The sequence below is a fragment of the Myiozetetes cayanensis genome, unplaced genomic scaffold, assembly GCF_022539395.1.
Source record: "Myiozetetes cayanensis isolate MyiCay16 unplaced genomic scaffold, myiCay2020 scf1, whole genome shotgun sequence".
Taxonomy (NCBI): Eukaryota; Metazoa; Chordata; class Aves; order Passeriformes; family Tyrannidae; genus Myiozetetes; species Myiozetetes cayanensis.
Window position 1 is genome coordinate 68,473,811 of NW_026086604.1, and position 23,691 is coordinate 68,497,501.

General features: G+C 37.1%; 1 protein-coding gene across 1 annotated transcript in view; it reads left to right on the top strand.

Annotated features, from left to right (window-relative positions):
* Positions 1 to 23,691, top strand: part of COBL (cordon-bleu WH2 repeat protein) — a 156,370-nt gene that overhangs the window by 90,431 nt on the left and 42,248 nt on the right. The window contains 2 exon segments of the mRNA XM_050321972.1: positions 14,000 to 14,138; positions 17,018 to 17,188. Coding sequence (XP_050177929.1) covers positions 14,000 to 14,138; positions 17,018 to 17,188 — 310 coding nt within the window.

The window sequence follows — 23,691 nt, forward strand, 5'->3', positions numbered from 1 at the left end:
CTTTTGAAAGACATTATGAGATTGAGTGCTGGCAGCACTTGCAGGTGAAAGCAGTTAAATTCTGTGTAGGGAAATGTAAAGTGATATACATGAGAAAAGGCCACTCTGAATTTCCTGAAATACTTTGTAAAATACTGGTCTCTCAGTTGGCAATAAGCATTTTTGCAGTTAGGAAGAACTTCGAATCAGAAGACATACTTACTTGAAAAAAGTCAACTCAAAGCTCAATGGCAATCAAAAAAGCAATTCAGATTCAGAGCATTTTACGAGAGGAAAAGAGGATAAAAAGACACTTGTATTATACCACTGTATATGAGCTTTATTATGCCATCTTAAATACTACTACAGTGTTCCCCTTGTTTCAGAAGGGTATTACAGAACAGGACAAGACTCATGGAAGGATGTCAAGGTTAATGAAAGGCATGAGGTAATTTAGTACAGGGACAACAGTGTGACTTCAGTAAACCATGATTCTTCATCTTGAAAAAAGTGACTGAAGACTATGGGTAGGGGATTTGACTACTCAACCAGCCATTACAAGAGCATGTGAAGCTAGTAGGAAATGGGCAAACCTCTAAAGCCAACATGTGTTGTTCTTAATGCAAAGCAGTCCACTAGGGTTGATGTGGATGGTAAAAGTTTATGTAGGCTTAAGAGGAGACTGAACTTAATGCTGCAAGGACGACAAATCCATTGTGAATTTTTAAATATATTCCACACCTGGAAGTCCCTGACGTGAAGATGATTGGTGGCTGCAAAAGTATTTGGGAGAAGGTAGTATCAAACATACTTTTCTTCTGCTGTCCTCTAGGTGTTTGCCACAGTCTGATACAGAAGCCTGAGCAGAACTCTTGATCTAACCCATGCGGCAATTTTTGGAGAATACCCAAGAGAGTCATTCCCAAATAATTGTCTCATATGATTTGATAGCACTCCAGAAAAGTAATTCTCAGCATTCACAATGACTTCACTAGATCTTCTTGTCAGTGGTAATTTGATGACTAGGCAAACATGTCTCTCATTTAAAAGCAGAAATAGATGTCTTTGATTGCTATCCCTAATCATCGATCTCTTTGTTTTGTGCTCCTGAGTGCAGAACTGCATTTGCAGAATGAAGCCATAAGTATTGCTAGTAAACTCTATGACCAATAAGAATTTTGCACTATGAACCCTCAAGCAGTTTGCCTGGTATAGATTTTACAACTTAGTAGTGTAATTGCCAGTATCAAAGAGCCCCGCGGGACTCTGCAGGGTCATATTTGCAGCTCCCCTGGGCTGCATCTCAGAATTCTGAGATGCACTTATGCAGCTCATATTACTGGTGGCTGGGAGCTTTATGGGTGATGTCCAGTGCACTCTACTGAGAACATGTGCCTTTCACTGACAAAATAAAAGCAGCATGAAGGACCTTGATCCCTTCGCATTTGACCTCAGTATCAGATCCAGATGCATGCCAGATATATTCTCTAGATTTCAGGTCCCCTGAGGAAGGAACTGTTGGGACACTTCTGTCCTGTGCAATGATGGGCTGTTGTTTTACATAGCAAATGATGATATTTCTACCTTTCACAAGATAGCAAGTTAAATAGATCTCTTCAGGTGTGCTGCTTCATTGCATCTATCCACTTTTGCTCAAAGGATTGGAAAATATTTCTTAAATATGCATGAAGGTGGAACTTTTCTTAATGACTTTCACTTAATTGCCTGAATTTCCAATTTGAAGTCCATTTGTTAATTTTTTCCTGAAGAGCTTTAATATGACATTACATTAGCTGAATGTGAAGTATTCATGCTTATTCATGTGTGACAAAACAATGCTCAGATGGCAAATGTTGAATGTAGCTGACAGCACATCAGATAATGTTTGCTGTGTAGTTTGGATGCTTAATTTAGCTAACAGCTGCACTCTGGTTTGGATAAATGATGCAGGCCCAAATGAAAAGAAAAGGGTAAAGTGCAGTGATGGCTGAAGGCTTATCTTGCTGTCATGTAAGGCATCAGATTTAGGAAGGCTAAAAAAAGCTGCTAGGGAAAGGGAGTAGTTTGTACTTCTTTTATGAGAGTAACAGTTCCAAAAATTAGTTCTGGTGTATGCACACTTAAACACATTAATTCTTTTAAAGTAGTTATTAAAGACTACAACTGGATGATGCACACAGTGTAGAGACTACTTTTGCAGCATCTTCAAAGAGTATCAGTTAAGGATATGTTATATTTTAATATTATATTACAGAATTTTCTTCTCTATACATCTAAAGAATTCCATTGTTTCAGTCCAAATTGCCACCCATCCTCTATAGTGCTCCTAATGCTCAACTTTATGTTGCTGCACATTTATTTACTAGCAGCATGCATCTCAGTTTAAAAAAAAAAAAACCATGCACAAAGCATTATAGTAATTTTTGGCAACAGGTTTTCTTCATGCAGCCAACTTATTTTCCAGAAGGTTTTATGTCCCTCCTTTTTCTCAAACTCTCGTCCTGTAATTTTAAATACAGTAAGATGTCCCAGTGTGATGAATTAATTAAAAGGAATCAGCGTTCTCAGTCAAGAAGTGATTACCTGCAGTTGAATATATTTTTTCCTGAAGTTTGGCCAGTATGAACTAGGATGTTAGTGTAGAATTTCAGTGGAAGTTTTCACATTAGCCAGAAGGTGCAGCCTCTCAGAAGTGCAAGGGGAGGTAAGACTCATTTTACAGTGGACCTTTGAGAATCTGTCTTTACTCAGATAATGTCATAGTTGGTAGGTTTTGCACCAGAGGAATTTCAAATTTTGAAGTCTGCTTTAAAATTATGTCTTTTTATAAAATAAGAGTACTACTTATTTAACCTATGAAAAAAACCTGCTACGTAAGAGGAATCAACTATTGGCGTTATTGCACTTTTAGAAATAGGGTTTCTCCAGCTTTGTCTAGAAAATGGTAGCAGTGTCAGTTCGGTGGTGATTTATATTGCTTACCTACTTTAACTGAAGGCTGAACTCTGTGAAGCACTGAGTGTTTCACATTTTGACTTGGATAGGCTGTTACTTTAGAGGGGTGGAAAATGCAATTACAAAATTTTGTAAGATTCTTCCATGGTCTACTTTCTTCTTGTTTTCTGAAAAGTAGTCCAGCCCTGCACTCTAACCTGTGTAGATGTGACCTCTGAATTGACATCAAAGTCAGAGTGACCTGATGATGCTTAATATGTATACAAGAACCCAAGCAAGGTGAGCTTGCAGTGTCTTTATATTACAATTTCACATACATCACATAATAATCATGCAAGAATAGAAGATTTGTTTGGCAGGAAGATTTCTTATTTTTTTTACAGGAAAACATATGTCTGGAGAGTTGAGTCCTTGAATTATATGCAAGAAAAATCCTTGGAATAGTCCTTCTGCCAGCATCAATCGCATTCTTGATCTTTTGCAGTAATCCAGTTGCTTCTGGCTGTGAGTTCATGGTTCACCTGCCAACTGTTTCTGAACAGACTATACTACCTGCCTTGGGAATAATACCACAAGTTACCATCTGGTGAGATCATGATAGTATCACTTGACCTCCACATGTGGTCTCTGTCAAGCACTTCATTGAAAACTGGCAAGACATTATGGCCGGAACATACTGTTCTATTCAGCCCCAAATTTTGGCAGGGTTGCAACATTTAGTAAGTAAACTTCATCTGGCTTGCAAGTCTCAGACAAATAGGACAGGCTGATGTCATCATAAGCTTTAACTCTCATTAAAGAGAAAGTATGTGTCAAGTAATTACGAGGCTTTGTTGGGCACAGTATTTAGGGGAAGTTAATGGACAAAAATCATTTTGAGCAGCAAGACTTCTGAAGAAGTCTGGCATTCAGTAAGCAATGAAAAATGACCCTAACACCGTGCTTAATTTAGAAACTGGCTTTGCATCACTTTTCAGATTTTACTTCTAACTCCACCTTACTTAGATCCTAAATTAAAAAGGTAAAGAAATTACAGAATAGAAAAATTAACTAAGTAATGTGTGCTGTGTAAATCAGGTTTCATTTTATGGCTTAATAGCATACCATTCTAGTTATTGTTTAGCCAAATAATCTGCTACTTCAAACTATTTTTCACAGAATTGTTAGAGTTAGAAGGGACCTCTGGAGATCATCTAGTCAACTCCCCCTGCAAGGCAGGGTCTCCTAGAACAAGTTACACAGGAATGCATCCAGGTGGGTTTTGAATGTCTCCAGAGAGGGAGACTCCTTGACCTCTCTGGGCAGCCTGTTCTGGAGCTCTCTCACATAAAGCAGTGCTTCCTCCTGTTGAGGTGAAACTTTTTGTGTTTTAGTCTATGGCCATTACTCCTTGTCCTGTGTCTGGGCACCACTGAAAAGAATCTGATACCATCCTCTTGGCACCTACCTTTGAGATATTTATATGCATTGATGTGATCCCCTCTCAGTCTCCTCTTCTCTAGACTAAACATACCCAGCTCCTGCAGTCTCCTCAAAAAGGAGATACTACAGGGCCCTAATCATCTTTGTGACCCTTTCCTGGACCATCTCCAGTAACTCCTTATCTTTCTTGTACTGAGGAGCCCAGAACTGGACACAGTGCTCCACATTTTTGAGTTATATTCACAGTCGTAGCTCAAAAGTAATGGAAATAGGGAAAGCACAATGCAAATCCAGTTCTTGTGATGGCATGCCACTTAAGTTTTTCATGTCTTTGAAGGACAGATGGTGTAGGTCAGTGGGAGAAATAGGCATGCCATTTTGTTTACAGTGTGCCCGTCATAATGAGAATATAATTTCTCAGTCCCTGAGACCCCACAGACAACCCCTGACTCCTGCTCAGCTGTATGTTGGTTGCACTTCCAGGTCGTGGATAGCAAGCAGTGTGCTATAGTGCATTTCTCTAACAAGTCTTCACAGCAGTCTGTTTGTAATTTTGGATGACAAAAATTTTGTACTTCCGGGGGTCAGCTTGATGTAGAGCCATGTAACGCTACAGTCCTAGCAATACATCTTATTGACACTATGGTAGTACTTAGTTATTCTCCTGTTTTCTTGATATCAGAAGATTGTGGAAGTAGAGGCTTTTGGGCTGCCCTTCATAAGTGCTGGAAGGAACTAGACTTGAGCAGGAATTTGCAGTGGGTAGTGGGAAGGAATGGCACAGACCAGGTAACCTTTAAAGGTCCCCTCTAACCCAAACCGTTCTGTGGTTTCATGAAATTGGAAAGGAATTGGAAACTATCACTTGACTTATAAATCACACCACGTTTCCCAGGCATTCTGTGTGCCTGCAGAAGGAGAGGGCTGATAGTACAGGGTAGAACACGGGAAATAAGTCAGGTATGTTTTTCTCGAAATTGAGAAGACTGCTAAGTTGATTGCCTAGGATTAAGCTAAGTACTAGAAATTCAACTTAGCTATCTCTACAGAAGAAAATTCTAAGTCTAGAGGGAAACTCAAACTCCAGGGAAGTATGTCCCTTAGTGGCAGTAGAAAGGGTAGGGCTCTCCTTACTCATTGTCATACATTTGTGTGAATTGCCTTCCACTTTCTATCGCTACACAGATTTTAAGCTACTGCCCATCCCTTTGGCAGAAAATTGGACAAAGATGCAAAATAAATTTTGCAGATCTTTGTAATGTTTCTGAGGTTTTTAAGGACAGACAAGCAGACCAAGCAATCATCCAGTTTATAATCCAGGGTGTGAGACTGAGAAAGAAAAGATGATGTATAAAATCCTTAGTCCAGCACAAAGGCAGTCACTGAAGAAGATGACATTGATCACATCAAACTCATTGACAAAGTTGACAGAAGAAATATGAACTGCAGTCCTGTTGTGTATTTTGCAGTCTAATTAATGTTCATTTATTCTGTTAATTATATGGTTCTAACTAAAAAGATAAGCACAAATATGAAATTAAAATCTGGTGGTTGTTTTTGCTATTTTCTTCCTCTCTAGAGGAGAAATGGATCTTAATTTCAGGTCACTTTGTGGTGATTTTAAAATATGATTTTTAAGTGTTTGAGGGGTTTTTGTTGGTTCCCCCTCCCCCCTTAATGAAGACATAAATGAGGAGGATTACATTGTATCTAGAGAAACGAAGGAAGTTCAATTCTTTGCCAAAGCAAACATCCGCAGACTTGTGTAGTCTACATGTTTCAATGCATGTGAAAATATTTGGTGTTGTAGAGTGGTTTCCGTCAGTGGAAATAATACTGCAACTAGAAATGAGATTTTGCAAAGAAGGAAATCACAGCTATCTTAGTAATTTAACATCTCAAATTCGTTTATGGATAGTTTCCTGTCTGACACATTTAACTGAACAAGCTAAAGTGTTTAAAGATTAGAATGAAATTAATTTTTAACTGCCCTTGACCGTGACATTTCACAAAGGGTGTGTTCAATAAAAACAGATGGAAAAATGAGCTTGCCCCTTCACCTTGTACTGGCTTTCTTGTGTCAACTGATTTAGCTTTTTGTCTCCAATCAGCCAAGTATTCAAGGACATCCTTGGCTTTTGTCTTCTTCATTTTATGAATAAAATAGTACAAGAACACAGCAATTTCTGTAAAATCCAGTAATACTAAGCATTTTGTCTGTTATTAAGATTGAGATGCTTCTGCAGTCACAGCTTGATTTTTAATAATGAATACTAAATTGTGTTAAAAATCCTGTTTAACAGCAAAACTATAAGAAAAAATCTGAAATTAAGTAACATAGGCTTAATGATGCAAAATTTTGTAATATCTGATTAAAATATTAATGGTAAGGTTATTTTCAGAAGAATGATGTAGTTTGCACTCTAGTTCTAAGCCAGATTTCCCACTTAACACAGCACCTGAACACTTCAAGCAGCAAAGCCACTCAGAAGCTGAGGCCATGAGTATGGCTGGGGTGCAACCATCAAGTGAGACAAACACAGTACAAGGTAGCACAGTGCAGAATTTCAAAAAGTCAGAAGGAAGTGTCCTAGTAGAGGGTGATGTTGTCAGGATTGAAAAGTGGTTATCCTATTTGAAGAGTTGCTTGTTATTGTTTTGGACTTGAACTCATGTTGGCAGTAGTTTGGGAGTCTTCCATCTAAATCTGTTCCACAGGAGAGTGACATGTCTAGAGTAACACAAGCTATTGTGTCTAGTCAGTCCAAATAGCAGTCATGTATTCATGTGGTTTATTTAAAACTAAGCCGATTGTTATTATTATTCATTTTATTATCAGGCATGTGAGATCCTACACTGCAAAATCAAGATGTACAGAACTAAAATGACCAATACAGAGAAACTGCTTGCTAATTTCTAAAGTGTAGTTATTTCTATGTATTTTATCAAAATGACAAATAATACTCTCTTTAAAATTGTTCCCATCTGCCAGACTTTTAAGTATCTCTGTGTATGTTGTTTTTGCAATATGTTGTTGCATTGCATGGGATCTTAGTAAGTATTTTAAGTAACTAACACAAATGCCTTCTGCAACATAAGAACATGTTTTGGGAGACATAGGACTGCTGTCTTTGAATGCAGTTTGTAATGTACATGTGGATTGAACATTCATTTTTTAATCAATGGGACACTACTCAATAAGGAAACAAGGTAGAGAAGTTCAGTGCTGAATAGACAGTTTTATTCAATGTAATTTACAGTGTTCAGCCTTATGAATTGCTTATACATCCAGTTTTGAGAGCTCACTGAATTTTCCTGTGTCAATATATGCCAGTGCAAGGCCTAATAATGTATGACCTGTCCAGGGAATATTAGACATATGAGTAAATGTTGTTTAAGACACATTAATGTTCAGTTGGGACTTCTTGTGGTTTCTAGTGCTAGACATGTTTAAGCATCTGTTGCCCTGTGAAAATGCAGAATCAGCTGGGCAGAATAGCTTTTATATCATCAAGTTTAGTGGAAAGATTTATGTCACCATTCGGCAGCTGAAAGATTTATCTCTCTGATTTTCACATAACAACTCCTTTTGGATCAAAATATTTTCTCCTCAACTGCTTTAAATTATGTCATAGGAAAATATCTTTAAATCTAAACCCATAAATCTTCCTTACATACCAATCTACCTCTTGTCTTTCGTAGAAAGCTATAAAGGATCAGTGCAGTTATGATTGTATCAAGAGTTTAAATCTGATTAATAAAACATGTGTCTTTTTTCTTCGAGAACTTCTTGTAAAATGGCATGTAATTATTTCAAGATTTCTGAAGATCATTTGTGAAAGGAAGAAGTTTGTGATGGTCCAACACATGGATTGGGGTGATACTGTTGTTTCTTTGGTTCTAGGTTAGCTCTCATTTTTTTTCTGTGGATTGCATTTAAACATTCCTGTAGTTCTGTAGGCATTCTGACCCCACACGATATCATCAACAGCAGGTGTATCAGAGTCTGGCTTGCTTAAATCAGAGTATGTGTCTAGTCAGTGTGGGATCATGGAAACAAGTTTGTAATCAGGGCATGGCAGTGATTGAATCTGTGTGTCATTTTTCCAATCCTTTTTTTTTACTTCTAAAAATAATTTCTACAGTCATTCACTGTTTCCATGAATAAGACAATTTGTATACACATTAGCCAGTTCTTCTGTAAAACAATTCAAGACCCTGATGTGTAACGCTGCATAAAAAATGAAAAGAAGCAAGAGAATATATGAGCTTCCTTCACACAGTTTATATCATGTGCTATACAGTTTTTTATTTGCATATGCTTAACATCCATGGGACATCCCTTAAAAGCAATCCATATATAATCCTATTGCTGATATATTTGTATCTCTTGTATCTGATATATGTGTATCACCTGTAGCTACGTTTGAGCAGGAAGAAAATTGCTTTGAGGCGAATTTTGTTAAATATCGAGCCTGGAAAATTTTTAGGTTTTCAAGATTTTTCCTTTTCTATGGCAAAATGATAGAGATGATAGTAAAAAGAAAAATCTGTTGCCATAAGACAAATGTTTCTTGTAATGTTTATGAAAATATTGGGAAGAGTGATTTGGATTTTGAAACACAAATTATGCACTTTTTTTATTTAAATGTGTTAGCCACATATTGACTAGATCCACTGAGGGGTTTTCTGTTAAGGCACAGATAGAACTGTTTAGATCTGTCTGTCAATCATCCATACCTTCTCCAGTAAGTGTGGATACCAACTACACCGCAGATACCTGTAGTTGTTCAGGGTTGTTCACTTTTAGCATGCAAGTCCAAAAATTTTTTTCCATGGCAATTTTTAAGTTGTTCTTCCTTACCTATATTCTTAGCTGAGCTTCTCGAGCTTAGATCACACAGCTTTTTTCCAAGCTCCTTCTCAGCCCTGCATAAAGTACATGTCTTTTGTATTTGCACTCTTCTCCTCAGACATCAGTCTTGGGAGAAGGAAGAAAACGTTGTTCGTTCTTCTGGTCACTGTGTCACAGCAGAGTAGTCCTTGAAGAGTGTCAGTTCCTCCTTGGCTATTCTATAAATGGGCAAAACATGTTGCTTTAAAGGTGAAAGTTTCCAGAAGGCACCAAAGTAGGCCTCAACATCCAGTTTAAAGCTTACATGATATTTTTCCCTCAAGCCCAGAAAACACTTCTGGGTTTCTAGTTGTTAGGTTAAGGATTTTTCCCTGGCCATCTCACCATTTTGGAATACCTTGGTACTTGCTAGGTTCTTTACCAGTCAAGATATAACTGCAGTGATTGCAACTTTGTTATTTAACAAGGATACAATGTGCACTTTCCAAGGTTGCATTAAGCCCAATCCCTATTGTTATTTCCGGCATGACTGTGTGGGCTGTCCTTAATGGAACAGTCTTGGATGCAGGTGGCACTCTGAGTATGCTGTTGTAGTGCGTGATGGTCTGAGTATGCTATTGTAGAGTCTTTAACCTGCCTTTGGAGATAGTAGAGTGAAATTTCTTTCTTGGGAAAAGTAGTGATTCAGACAATTGAAATATGTGGTCAGTGTCATCAAATGGGTTGCAAATGTTGATATGTAATGGAGGGACAGGGAATCACAAATTACTGATACAGTTTCTGGCTTACGAAGGAGGATCAGTTTTAGGAGGAGTAAATTTGCAGTGAATTTAGGCTTCATTTGGTCTGTAGATAAAATAAAGGTGGCATTTGCTAGATGACTTATCTAGTAGTAATATAAATAAATATTTCTGTGAAAGAGTTTAAAAGGAAAGGACTGATAAATACAAAACCAGTGTCTGGCCTGTATGTAGAGGGCAGGCAAGGCAAAAGAATGGAGCTCACATTGCAAGTTTTATCTGAGAACCTCCTTGTCTTTGAATGCTTGATGAATTTTTAGTGGTGGTGACTTTTGTTTTCTTGGGCCTCCTTTAATATTTTTCATTAATTCATATTCAGTGCAACCTAACCCAAAGAAAACACTGGAGTCTAAAGAACGATGAAACTTAAACTCAGTTTGCACATCCACTCTTACAGTATCCACAGATTGTTTGCAAGTAAGGTGAATGAAATGCTACTGATTGAAAATTTCAAGCATTAGCCTTGTAGGATTCTTTTCCACACCATTTTGATGAGTAACCTCCCCATGACGTTGTTCTAATACTCTAAATATATTATAAGATCTTATCTAAAGCCCTCAAATTTTAATAAGTGTGTTGAGCTTTCATAGAAGGAAAACACATTCAGCACATTGCTCAGATATTTTGTCTGCAATATTGGAAGTATTTTTCAAAGACCATGTGAACCATGACATGAGTGTAATGGAATTTTTATTTTTCATCATATGTGGTCTTATTAATATGGGAACAGAAATAACACTATTAGTCAGACTTAGGTCCTTTTCACCCCCTTTATTCATCTCTAGCTCAGTTGATGGTATTAGTTACAGTCAGAGAACACTTATGAATTTTTTTTGAAATTATGTATTTGTTTCATAACAGAAACTGACTTAAATAATTTCTTGTAGTTAAAAACACTATATAGGTGAAGCACAAGAGCCAAGACGAGGAAATATTCTATTACATTCACGGAGGGGCTCCTGTAACAGAGTTTTGATGGGAAATTACTCCCAATAATGTTGTTAAGGCTTGATTTCATTATAAAAGAAGCAGTCAACCACAACAAATTATTTTCAAGTTCTGTTGGTTTTGTATATACAGTTGGAAGAAAGAAACAGAATGTTCTTTGTGCTTTTTCCATTTATGTTTAGCCTCATAGGTTTACTGAAATTGGGATTAAAGAACAGCTACTTTTAACAAATTTTATGACCTGTTCTTGAACTAGACAATTCTTATACACATTGTAGTGTGACTGGCTTTAAACAAGATTTTCATCTTCTTTAGGGTGTTTGTGAAGTATACTGCACTTAGCTGACAGTATTAATAAAAGCACTTTTGTGTGTGTATTTCACCAAACTTGCATTATTGCAGTGTGCACTTACTATTTTCTAGCCTTTTCTTTAACTGTAGCAGTATGTACATCCATACATTTATCTAATGTTTCTCAACATCTGCCTAATGTTCCTCAAAAGATTCAACTAAGTAAGAATACGTAAAGCTGAAAAAGATTAGCCAGCTTCCTTCACTCATCTCATACTTGGGGAACAGTGATTAGTACTCTCTATCATTCTGAGTGGGAAGACACATTTCCTTACTTTCTGCCTTGATTTTCAAGATGTTCTAGGCTTACCTTTTAGCTCTCCAGTCCACCCATTTTTTGTCCTAAAGTAAAATGACCTTTTTTTCTAGAGAGGTAGGAGTGAATGTGGAAGCTGCAAAATGCCATTAAACAACTGCAAAAGTCACAGCTTGTGCTTGTGAGGTGTTCAGAAAGTTCAGATGCTGCCTGTCTCCCAGGTGATTCAAGTTCTTCATAGCTACTGAATTCTGAAGTCTTTGTAGTAATCAAAATCCTCACTTGGATAATTTTTTTTTGTTTTTGTAAGTTAGTATCCTGGATAATCAAGATACAGCATTAAATGCTCACATGTTTTTAGTAATTTAAAATGCAGTGCAGAAGAATGTGATTTTTTTGTCTCAAGTGCATATTTGCCAATTTCTTCAAATAGTTACAGAAAAGAATGCAGCATTAGGTAGCCAGCCTCCATGTAATTCCTCTGTAAGCCAAAGCCTGATGAATTTGTTCTACTGAACAGAATTTTCCAGGTTCAGCTCAATATTGGACACTGTGTTTCTATAAGAACTGGGAGGGGGCAGGGTGCATTAGTTGCAGTCATTTCCTAATCACTGGCAGGCAGTTTCTTTGCCAGGTTAACTGCCCCAGCTTAGTATGGAGGAACATCATAACTTTGGCAAAGGTTTTTCAGAGGAGATGTAAAATTTTTTTTTTATCCATTCCTGAACATTTGGTGTGATGCTATTTTCTGGGTGTAAGTCTATTTTTTTTAGATTTCATGAAGTTTGATGACCAAAATTTAAGTCTATAAAATCACTAGTTACTGTTCTTGCCCATTTACTATGCGTAACTTTATCTGAATTGGCCTCACTGGCTTTAGTCATGCGCATGTATCCAGTGGAAATTTAATATGAAATGCTGAAATAGTCCATGATAGTAGGAAGTAAGACCAGGATACCTTTCTTTCCCACTCTTGTTTGCTACAAAGCTGCAGCTCGTCCTGATTAATGTGCTCTGTGTCCAGTGCAGCTACTACCAAATTGCTCTGTGAGGAGGATGCAGGTTCACCAAGAAGGGGTGGACAGTGTCCAATTGTCATGTGGCATGGTGATTAAGACATCATCCTGAAAGGTGGGAGTGGAAGGTTTCTGTTTTATAATGTAGCACCCTCCTGAGTGCTCTTAAAAAGGAAGGCTAAGTGAGGGAGGCTCTGTTCATGTCCTGATCTTTGAAAAATTGAATTATTCTCAGATTCTTTTTTTTAATATAGGAAAGGACACCTATAAGTGATTACCTTTCCTCTGAACTCTGATGACAACTTTAAACATTGTGAAGCTACTATTTGTTCATTGAAATCTTCCACAAAAGTTGTATTTTAAGGGTTCATTAATCCTCTGGATTAAAGGAAATATGATTATTATTGTTTAGGCCTCTGAAATAGTAAAAATCCACTAGGCAGTTCTGTAAATCAGATATTCAGTATATATAGATCTAAGTTCTGTATATAAATCTTCAGGAATATTGGGACAGACAGAGCAGTTAAGTCAAAGAAGTGAAGACTGAGGAATGCCAACAGCGTGTCATGTGTGGGCAGCTCCCATTACTCTCTGCCTCAGTTAAGCCTGGTACTGACTAGTGTTGTCAGTACCTTTCAAATATAAATCTTCAACAGATTTTCCTACATGTTTTTATTATTATTATTTTTTCTGGAAAAAGGAAATAGAGCTAAGTTCCAACAAGCTACAGAAAATATTATTCAATCCAGTGAAATGCATGTCACTTGTAATAACATTTTTCATATTTTTAAAAGCAGCGTAAGTAGTATGAAGTCTTGACATATACACAAGCATGTTGCAATTACTGGAAGCCAAGGTGTTACAGATCTTCAAAAGTATGTTTGTGAAGTCCAGTAGACATTAAATAGAGTACAGTATGATCTCATATCATGCAAGCAAACTGTCAATTCTGATTCTTCTCTCAGAAGTCCTTACACAAGAATTTGAGAGGAAAATAAATGAGAGAGAATTTATTCCCTATACCTACCAATTGGAGTATTTAACCATAAGTTGACCAAAAGAAGATCATGCTATGGCTCAAACTTAACAACACACAGTGTCATACTCTGCTTTGCTGAGTGTGTTCACTTCTGTGTTTTGTGTTTTGCTCTCTAGTTCACTTTTTCCAAAACCATCAAATGCCTACTAGACTGGTATTTCTGCTGTAACACTCACCCTCAGGTCTCGTCTCTTTCCTTTTCTGAGTGCAATATTAATGGACCTCTTTCATCTGCTGTTGTCACTATAAATGCTCATTATAAATAGACTGTCCTGAGAAATTAGGTCATATGACAAACACCCTATTTTTTTCTGTTACTGTCAATTTACAACATCAATAAAACATATATTTTTTGTGCCTATTTTTCAACTTTGCTAGATATCACAAGGAGCATCTCTGAATGATTTAAGGAAGAAGAAGAGGCGTGCCCCTCTTCCACCAGCTGCATCTGCTCCACCCACTCCTGCCATGCCAAACAGGACAGAAGATAGGGAAGACAAGAGGAAGAGCACAATGGGTGAGAGGTGTTCTTTTCTCCTGTATAATCCCTATGCATGTGCTCTGAGTGATCACTGTTTGAAGTTGTCTTAATTCTGTCATGCTGTGAGTTTGGAAACTTTTGTAACTTGGGAGAAAAAAATGCACTTCTCTGCAGAATGAAAGTCTGGAAATAAGTCGTTGTGTATAACCTCTTTTTTTTTTTTTTTTTTCCTTTTGAATGACACTTTTAGAGTACCATAGGGTAGTAAAATGTAGATAATACTCATCAGATTATTTGAATATTTGACAGAAGGTTTATGTACAAAAGCACTAGCCCTGGGCCTTTTCTGTGCCTTTAATATCATGATCACTTTGCTAGTAAATGGAAATACAGACATAGTAAGTGAAAATGCTAGTAAATGGAGACAGGCCAGGCAATACTGGATGCATATGAAGCCATGAAGTGGATAGAACCACAGTACAGCCAAGCTGGTTCAGTAGTAGTCTTCCAAAAGTTTGACATCAACTGAAATTTAGTCCTTATTTTTGTTATAAATCGATCTCTGCTGAGTCTTTAGCTAATCAGTAGAAGAAAAGAACTGGTACTCTCAAAGGAATGACATACATAGCTGGAGACAACAAAAGAAGCTGTAGACTTCAGCTGCATGTGACACCACATTTACTTATACAGGAAGATTGAAAAACATTCTCCCAGACCTCTGTCGTTACCTGACTGGTAGCTTATTCAGATTGGTGGAAGCTCTACCCGAGTGAGGACCCAGAGATTATGCTTTTAGCAAGCAAAGTGATTTTATGATGGCTGAAGATATGAGATAATAACCCCACATATTGAAACTCATTTTTCAGTACATTAAGAGAATCATTCTTCAAGTGCTGTAATGCACTCAGTGCACTGCAGTTCGTGCCTTTGACCTCATGTTTCATAAAGTGCCTAAGACATACAGATATGACATTCTGTCATACATAATTGCTTGCATTACAAATGCCTCACAGTTTAGAAAGAAACCTCTTGGCTTTGTTCCAACATTTATTTTCAGTAGATGCTTCACATTTAATGCCTCAGCATTTATGTAGCAGCAGGAGTCCATTATCGTGTGACATGTTCAACTCCATTGACATCTCTTATTTAAACTCTCTAAGGGAAATATTATCACTGTGTCATATAACACAGGAGTTTTCATCAAATTTGCTTACTTTTAACCACTGCAGATGTCACGCTCTCGCATCGTGTGCTTTGCCATACTGCTGGTCGCTTTTTGGTGACATTTGGTGCTTTAACTTTTTTAAGTGTTCATTTTATTTTGTATTGGTACTCAAAATGTTACAGGTGAAGTAAAGCAGAACAGAGCCACTTCAAGTCCATTCAGTACTATGTACATAAGTGCTTGCTGGCCAGACTCTGCTCATGTAGAATCCTGTAGTATCGTTTACTTTAATGGAGCCTTATTATTTTACACTGACAAAGAACTCGTCCCACAGTAGCCCTGTCTTCAGTGCTTTTCATTTTCTGCTACTTTATTGAATGAATGTGTTCATTAACAAGAAAAAATGTTGCAGCCAGAGAAGGCTGGTAGAACAGCCTCTCTTCGGAGCCCTTGCAAGAAAACAATGAGAAAGCACAGATGGCTCTGAAAGCATGAGATAAAAGCTGTGAAAAAAGCAAGACTGTAGTGAGGGGAAAAACGTGCTGCAAGAAATAGTCAGCCGCATGATGGAAAAAGCATTAAAGCTACCTATGTATCTCTCAAGTTAGCCACGTGAATCAAAGCAAAAGATCCTATCAGAAATATTCTCCAACTGGCAAGTTCACTTCAATAATGAACCATTTACTGTGACTCCAAAGTATTTTGCCAAATTTCCTCAAAGCAGTAAAAAAGTTCTTGCATGTTTGCCAGTATTAAATTGTGTCTCTGGAAGATACTCCTCTGGAAGCTAGTGGCTCCTAAGTAGAAAATCGTAATGGTTTAATCTTTTTTCCTCCCTCTCAGTGCTGCTTCCTTTCTCAGCAGCCCCAGAGCGTGAGCCTGAGAGTACAGGAATGATCAGAATGGATCAAACCAAAGATGTGTCTGCCAGTATCCATCTTCAGCAGTGACCACAGAAGATGCTTAAGGCAGGATATGAGAGGAGAACAAGCAGGTTCCTCAGTGCACTTTAAGCCTCTAAGAACTTTCCGAATTGCAATAGCTCTAGTTTTGTATACTACAAACAGGCAGCAGCTTTGTAATATTGCAAGTGATTCATATAGTGCAAAGGTGCATGTATTTGTTTTGTTATTGCACATAGTGTAGAAATAAACCCCCAGCCAAAGTTATGAGCATTTCCTTTGATAGATTCAAACACACTTTTGTAGAAAACAGCTTAATCATCTGCTTCTCTTCAATGTCAAAATAATAAGGACCTATTAAAAAAAAATAACAGAAAAACGTGTAAGATATCTACTTCAAAATACTGGCCTGAGGCATCTTTCTCTTTCTCTCAGAGAGTCAGGAAAATAGTCACAAGAAATATCCTAGACATCAACAAATTCAGGCAGTTTTGTACTTCAGAAGATAAAAATAAAACATATTTTTCACATTTTCATATATAGTTTTTAAATTTTTTTTTATTCAACTATTTTTCTCCTTCCTTATGTCTGCTCAAACTGGTGATTTTAACTGTTAGTTGTAATGTACATGTATGTGTGGGGCTCAGTTCTCGTCCCATTGCTGTTGGTTTAAGAAAGACCTACCTTTTTCTTCTCCCTTAATTGTTTGGGAGTAACCAAGAGCAGAATTAGACCCAGATAGACTTTGGATGTGGGTAAGGCAAAATCATTGTGTTTTTTAAAAATAGCAGTAAACAGAACGATCATTATCTTGCAATGAAGTAACTAGTCAATTGATCCCCCTGTAGGTGATGGACGGCAGGTGCCACAAAAGCCTCCTAGAGGCACCACTCGTGGTCCGCCCCACTTAGTGATCCCCCCACCCCCACCTTACCCTCCTCCTGGCAGTGACATTGTGGATCCAGCAGTGTGTTACAGAGAAGCAGATGTTACAGCGCCAACAGAGCTGGTACCTAAACGTATGTTTGAAAATATATGTATTTTCATCTCCATTCTTTTGATGATTGCTTTCAGGGGTAGCTTTTCCAGACTTTCCTCTCTGCACTTCAGACATTGATGTCTGTTTTTCCCCCTCTTTTCAGCCTGTTGTCTTTCAAAATGTCCAATGCAGTGTAACTAATGAATATAAAGTAAACAAAATGTTTGTTTGGAGACAGTTTTGCAAATAACGCCTGGTCATTGTACAGAAGCATTTAAAAATAACCATCAAGATTTGTGGCTATGCGCAACTGAAAGGAAAAGATCTGTTGTATTAATTCCCCATGTTTGTTTTTCTGTACTAACTTTTTTTTTGTCTCCCCAGAGACGAGCTCCTTTGAGAGTCATTAGGTCTATCAGTCTAGGTTGAGAACTACAGGATATTCCCTTAGGAAAATTAAACCATTTACAGGAGCTGTATATTCTTAACATCTTTCTTGGCATCTCTGGGTAGTCCTTTGTGTTTCTTCACCTTGGGGCGTAACAGTTATCAGACAAGTACAATATTTTCCACGTCCTTGTGTACTTGTGAAAAGCCTGTTTTCGTGCTACTATTTCATGCTTATCCACTGTCTTTAAATCTTTGTACACAATCCAAGTCTTTGATCATGTATTATGTTCCCTGTGGGCTTGCCCTGCACACCCATGTAGATCCAGTAAAAGCAGCAAAGCTCTGTACATTATGACATCTCATGGACGCACTTCATTTGAAGGCTAGGATGGTGCCTCCTAACCATGGGATAGAGAAATGTGTCTCTTAGCTACTAAGTTGACAAAAAATCTCTTTCTAGGACAGTTTCTTTACCAAAAGTACTCTGCAGGTAATTCTTACTCTGATACATTAATGTTTGTGTGTTTACTGTTGATTACGAGCTAAATCTAAACAATTATTTTTCATATTTGTGCTGAGGAAATACAAATTGATAAGTTTTATTGGGGGAAGGGAAAGAAATTAGGGAGATCATACTAACAGAAAACCTGAATCTTATTGAGGATTAACCCTAAGTCGTTTTTACCAGCTTATGCACAGAAATCATATCATACTTAAAATCTTCTTTGTGTTCTAGATACCATCAACTTGCCTACAATGTTTTCTTTATTAAAAATCCATTGTGGCCTTCTTTACATTAGTATTTCTGCCTCATTTGAGTTTCTATCACTGTTATTTTGCAATGCTTTCCTGATCTACCTTGGTGATCAAATACGCTTTAATCAATGCAGCACTGATGTAATCAGTGTGATCATTTGCTCTTAAATAAACACAGTATCTCAGCCAAAAGGATTTGATTAAGCTTGTACATGGAAACATAACATGAGTTTTTATTATCCTCAATTTACTGAGAGCAAGTGCTTAGTGGGTACTTATTTTAAAGTGTCATTGTTGGAGAGGGACAAGTTTAGCTCTGTAATTATGGTGTGTCCTACCTAGATAAAGATAAGTGTATAGATTTACACAAGAGAAACGTGTATAGATGTACCCATGAGAGACAGCAGCACGTACAACAGATGTTAATTATATTGCCTAATGCCATTCTGAAAGGTGCTTAGATACCATAGCTATTGAGCTGTGTAAGAACAGTTTTGCAATAATGTTTTTTTATTGCCTGAGAATGCCTCAAGCAGTGCAAATAGGTCTTGGGCGGTAGATTCAAAGAACAACAAAATTTTCAGTCTTCCTAACTCTAAGCTTAGTAAATGTGTTTTCTCAGAGAACAAGGTGGGAAGGATGATAAGCTGCTGATGCCAGCTGTTGATGAAAGGCATATTTGTTCAGAAATCACTCTCTCAAGAAAGCTTTCTCTTATGAAGATTGTGGTCTTCCTTTGCTGAGTGGTGACTGTCAAGAGCAGTATGTGTTTCACAAGATAAAATTCCCATTCAGAAATTAAAACTCTGTGATCATATGGAGTTTAATTTCTTACTCCTTATGATCTGCCACTGTCTGTGGGGCACTGTGCTTCATCCCTCATTCCTTTCCAGCAAACACACAGTTGTCCCATTGTGCTCTGGGAAAACCATCTTGAAGAATTTTCATTTCACAGAGAATAGTGGCAATGACTCTTCATGGAGTTTTCCAAACTTATGGGGAATGTAAGTAATTCGTGAATAGGGCCTTTAGTGAGATATGTAGGCTTTTCCATCTCAAACTATAAGAATCCCTTCCACAAACAAGAATAAAACAGTTCCTCACAGTCTTTGCTCTTTAATCTTTATATTTTCATTACATGACCTTTTCTCTTAACTTCCAGTGTGGTAGAACCTTAGCTGCATGTTGTGTGCATGTTTCAAATGACGTGTTTATGGGATCTTTTCTCCTTCCTTATCTTACTAATTAGATTGTTCATGGCCTGCTATTCTAAGATTGACCGTACTTGGGGAATGCAGAAATGGAGATTGTTGCCTCTATTGCATGGCGTTTGGTTGTCTCACATGGTTTGTGAAGTTCCTAATATATGAGTCAATGGTGAGCTCTGTGCTACTTTACCTCAGGTAAAGAATGCACATAATGAAAGACTGCTACACCTAGACAAGGAATTGAAACATACTGTCTTTAAATGTTGTCAGCTAGCTCATTAGAATAACTTCAGTATTTCTGTGAAACTCCACAATTAGCCCTTTGTTTGGCTAGTTATGAACTATCATTGAGATATGCAGTAAGAAATTAAAAGCTCTGTGAAAGAGAATAAAAAATTTGCTTTCCTGTAGAGGGAGATCCTGACATTAAAATCTTCACTCTGGTACTGGATAAAGTACTAGTGAACTCAGGGTTCACACTGGATAAGGGCTTGATAACTAATTGATTTGCAAATATCAGAAAGTGTTCTGTCTTTGAAGAAATAAAATCATGATTTGTACCTTTGTTTTTAACTATAGATCAAAATAATCAATCACTGCTTAATCAGAAAGTTTTAGGGAATGAAGGAGTGGGTATAAGCATTTACCAGTTATATTGTGTAGATGGCGTGTATACTACTAGTTGCTGGATAATACCAGGTTAATTTTAAGGAACAAGGAAAACAGAAAGGAGCCTTGTCCCTATATCTAATTTTTAATGTTTTTCATTATATGATTGACATATGAACAGGTCATACAAGCTACTTGAGAAAATCTATGATGGTTTCACAAGCTGTTCAGTCATATCTCTTCAGTCACCGTAGATGTATATCTAGTCTTTCACAGTCTTTAGGGTTAGTCTCTAAGAGTTGGGCTTTGTTAGCTTGAACGAAAAACAGGTAGAAACAGAGGAAACTTGATTTTCTTACGCATGGTTCTAAATCATTTGAGAACTACACAGTACTGTGCATGGAGTTTTGCTGGCTTATCATAGTACACTGCCTCAGAAGGCATCTGTCAAGTGACCCAGCCCTTTCTTTCTTAGAGGTGATCTTTAAAGCAAGAAAACTTGTGCGCATGACTTAAAAGGCTGATAATGCCATCACTACCCTTATTCATCCAGCCTGATCTGAGGCTAAAGAATGAAGCTGAATCTCCAGCAGCATCTATCTTGTACCTGCTGGAGAATTAAAACTCAGGCCAAGCAAAGCAGAATTCAAAGACACACTGCATATCTGTAGGTGTTGTGCTGTTAGGATTGAGTGAGTTAGTTTAAACGTGAACCCAGGGAGTTAGCCTCAGAACATCTGTGGGATTCTAAATTTTAATACGTATGCTCATGCACCTCCATCTTCTTTGGGCATCTCAATCTTTAATGTTACTGAGCATGCTAGCCTTTCTGCTGACTGACCTACACAATATTTATAATTATATCCTTTTACTCTTTTCCCCTGACAGTTTACTGTTGTGCATCATTCCCTTCATACACCAAGCGCATCTGACAGACCTTGCCTCTTCCTATGACCTTCATACTTCTGAACCTCCTGTTGCCTCTGCTACCCTGATTCTTCTGTTGCCTTCCTTTCTCCCCTGCTGGAAAAGAACGTTTTTTTTTCTGACTGAGATTTTGGCTTCTTTTATTTTTAAACTCGCACATTCTCTTTTAATTATTATTGATTATTTTTGGTTGTGGTTCATATTCATTTGTCAGATGTATGCTCCAGAACTGTATGCCGTGTTATATAAATCTATATATCAGCCTCAAAAACATTATCTGTCATTCTTTTCCACAAGATTCTCTTTATTTTGAGCCACAGTTTAATTTAATTTGGTGTTTCAAAAGAGTGTGCTTTTGGGATGGGGTATCTTACTTTCCATACTGTCTAAAGTTTTAGTGTAAAATTTCTAAAAACATTTTTCATTTTTAGTTTCTGCCAGTCTAGGTATAACATTTTGCATTCTCTATATTTTTCTGTTTTTCTTTTATTGCATCTTTTTTTTTCCTTTGGAACGAAACTAGAACTGGGCATGGCCTAGTCAAGTTGAAGTGCAAGATTCTTTCTATATCTTGGCTATCAATCAAGCTGCCAAGAAAAAAAAAAACAGGAAGATCTGTTGGATCTATAAGGGCCTTAAAAAGAATACCAAGAACCAATACCAAATGCACTGATTCATAATCTTCTGCTTTCATCCTGATACTTGGTGTGAGTAATTTTATCTTGATGCTGAAGACATCCTGTGGAAATCAAGGTGTGTGTTCTATTTCTGTAACAAAGATGCAAACACTGTTTGCTCAAGATAAATCTCGTTCCACAAGTCTTCTTTTTACACTTGTACTAGGAATAGTCAGTGAGTTCTAATTAAAATATCAGCTCTAGGTTTGTACTTAGCAAAAACTTCCTTGTGCTGCATGAAGTTCTTCATGTGAATGGTCCATAAGACATGTATTTTTAATCATTCTGAACTACAAACAGAGGTTTTATGAGTTGTAATGGTGCACACACCCAGAACTATTCTGACTTTGTATGTACTGTGCTTTAAGATATTCATGTTATTTAAATGAGTGACTTGCAATACATAACTATAATTTAAATGATGAAAAATTATTGTTTTACCCTCAAGCAAATACTCATATTCATCTTGAATCCTTTCCAGGTAGGCGAAATGGAGAATAAGAAAGCAAGGCATTCCTACAGATAATGTGGAACATGACTAAAAAGGGGTTTGACAGTTTTTAATACAAATATGACATGTAGCTAATAAGTTTTAAGTGATTCTTTGGAAAGTATACTTAGTACCCTAAGGGTCTTCTAATAAAAGTGGAGAAGAACTGAACTCTCTGTGCTGCCAGGTACTTTGTAATACCTTCCTAAGACAGGACAATGGTTTAATTGTAAGTCTTCTCTTAAAAAGAAGCAACTGGGTGTTAACAATGTGAAGATTAAGAACCTAATTTACCCATTCTCATTACGCTATTTGCATCCTATTTGTAACTCCATAGAGTTACATGCTCCATGGAGTTCAGACTAGTATAAAAATGAAATAATGAGGTGGTGAAACAACATTTTTTATATTGAATACAATGTAGAAGTACTGTGTAATGTCAGAGGAGTCCTTTGCATTGGCACAAGTTTTCCTTAAAGGAGGATCAGGTTTTCAACAAAATTACGTTTTTAAAGATAAGATTTCCTTGCTTTGAAGGAAGACAGCTATGGTTCCTCTCCACATGGCTGACATGTTTGCTATGAAAAGTGGTCTCTTTTCAGGTGGTCTACTCATCTAACTCTTAAAAGCTGTAGGTGAAAACACCAGAAGTTCAGTACTTACACTTAATTTGCCTTTAATTAAAATTCAGAATTTCTGTCTGGACTATGTTTGTGGGAATTAACATTTTTGTGGAATTCCTATGTAAGATATTTTAATGACCAGTTTAAGTTAGCCAGATCTGCTTTCAGAATCAAAAAGAAAAAAAAAATTGCTTATGGTAGCTAATATCCTTTTTTAATTATGATTTCATAAGTTCCAAGTATATATATACTATTAAACAGAACTTACAAAAAAAAATAAATTTCAGCATCTTTACAAGGAATCATCTTTATTATAAAAAATTTTACTGTAACATTAGCATAGTTTAAAACCTCCCATTACTGCACACAGTGTGGGAAAGAACTTTTAGTGACACTCATTAAATCCAAATCTGTTGAGTGGAATTGCATAGATACTGTTTCACAATTGTTAATTCATTAATTGCATGCATGCAAGGGGGTAAAGTGTTTAGGCAAAGTGTGATTGTGGGAATATGAACTTGCTGGAAGTTTGGTTCATGAGCACCAGCTCAGTGATGAGGTACAACTGGGGAATCCCTGCTTGTTCCAGGCTTCAACGCAGTGTTTCTAACAGCTCCTCAATTCAGTTTCTGGAAGAGAATGAGAGTTTTGCATCATTTTCAACAACAGGAAGGAGTGTCAGTTTAGGTCCATTTGATGGAATGTTAGGTTAGCACTGATATGAAAAGACAGTGATTTGGGTTTACTCCTTTTGTTTTAGCGTTGGAGACATTAGAAGCATAGTGAGAATGATGGAGAAGTTGATAACAAATGGCTACTATTGTACAATTTTTCATGAAAATGCTATTACCAGAGCTAGTAAG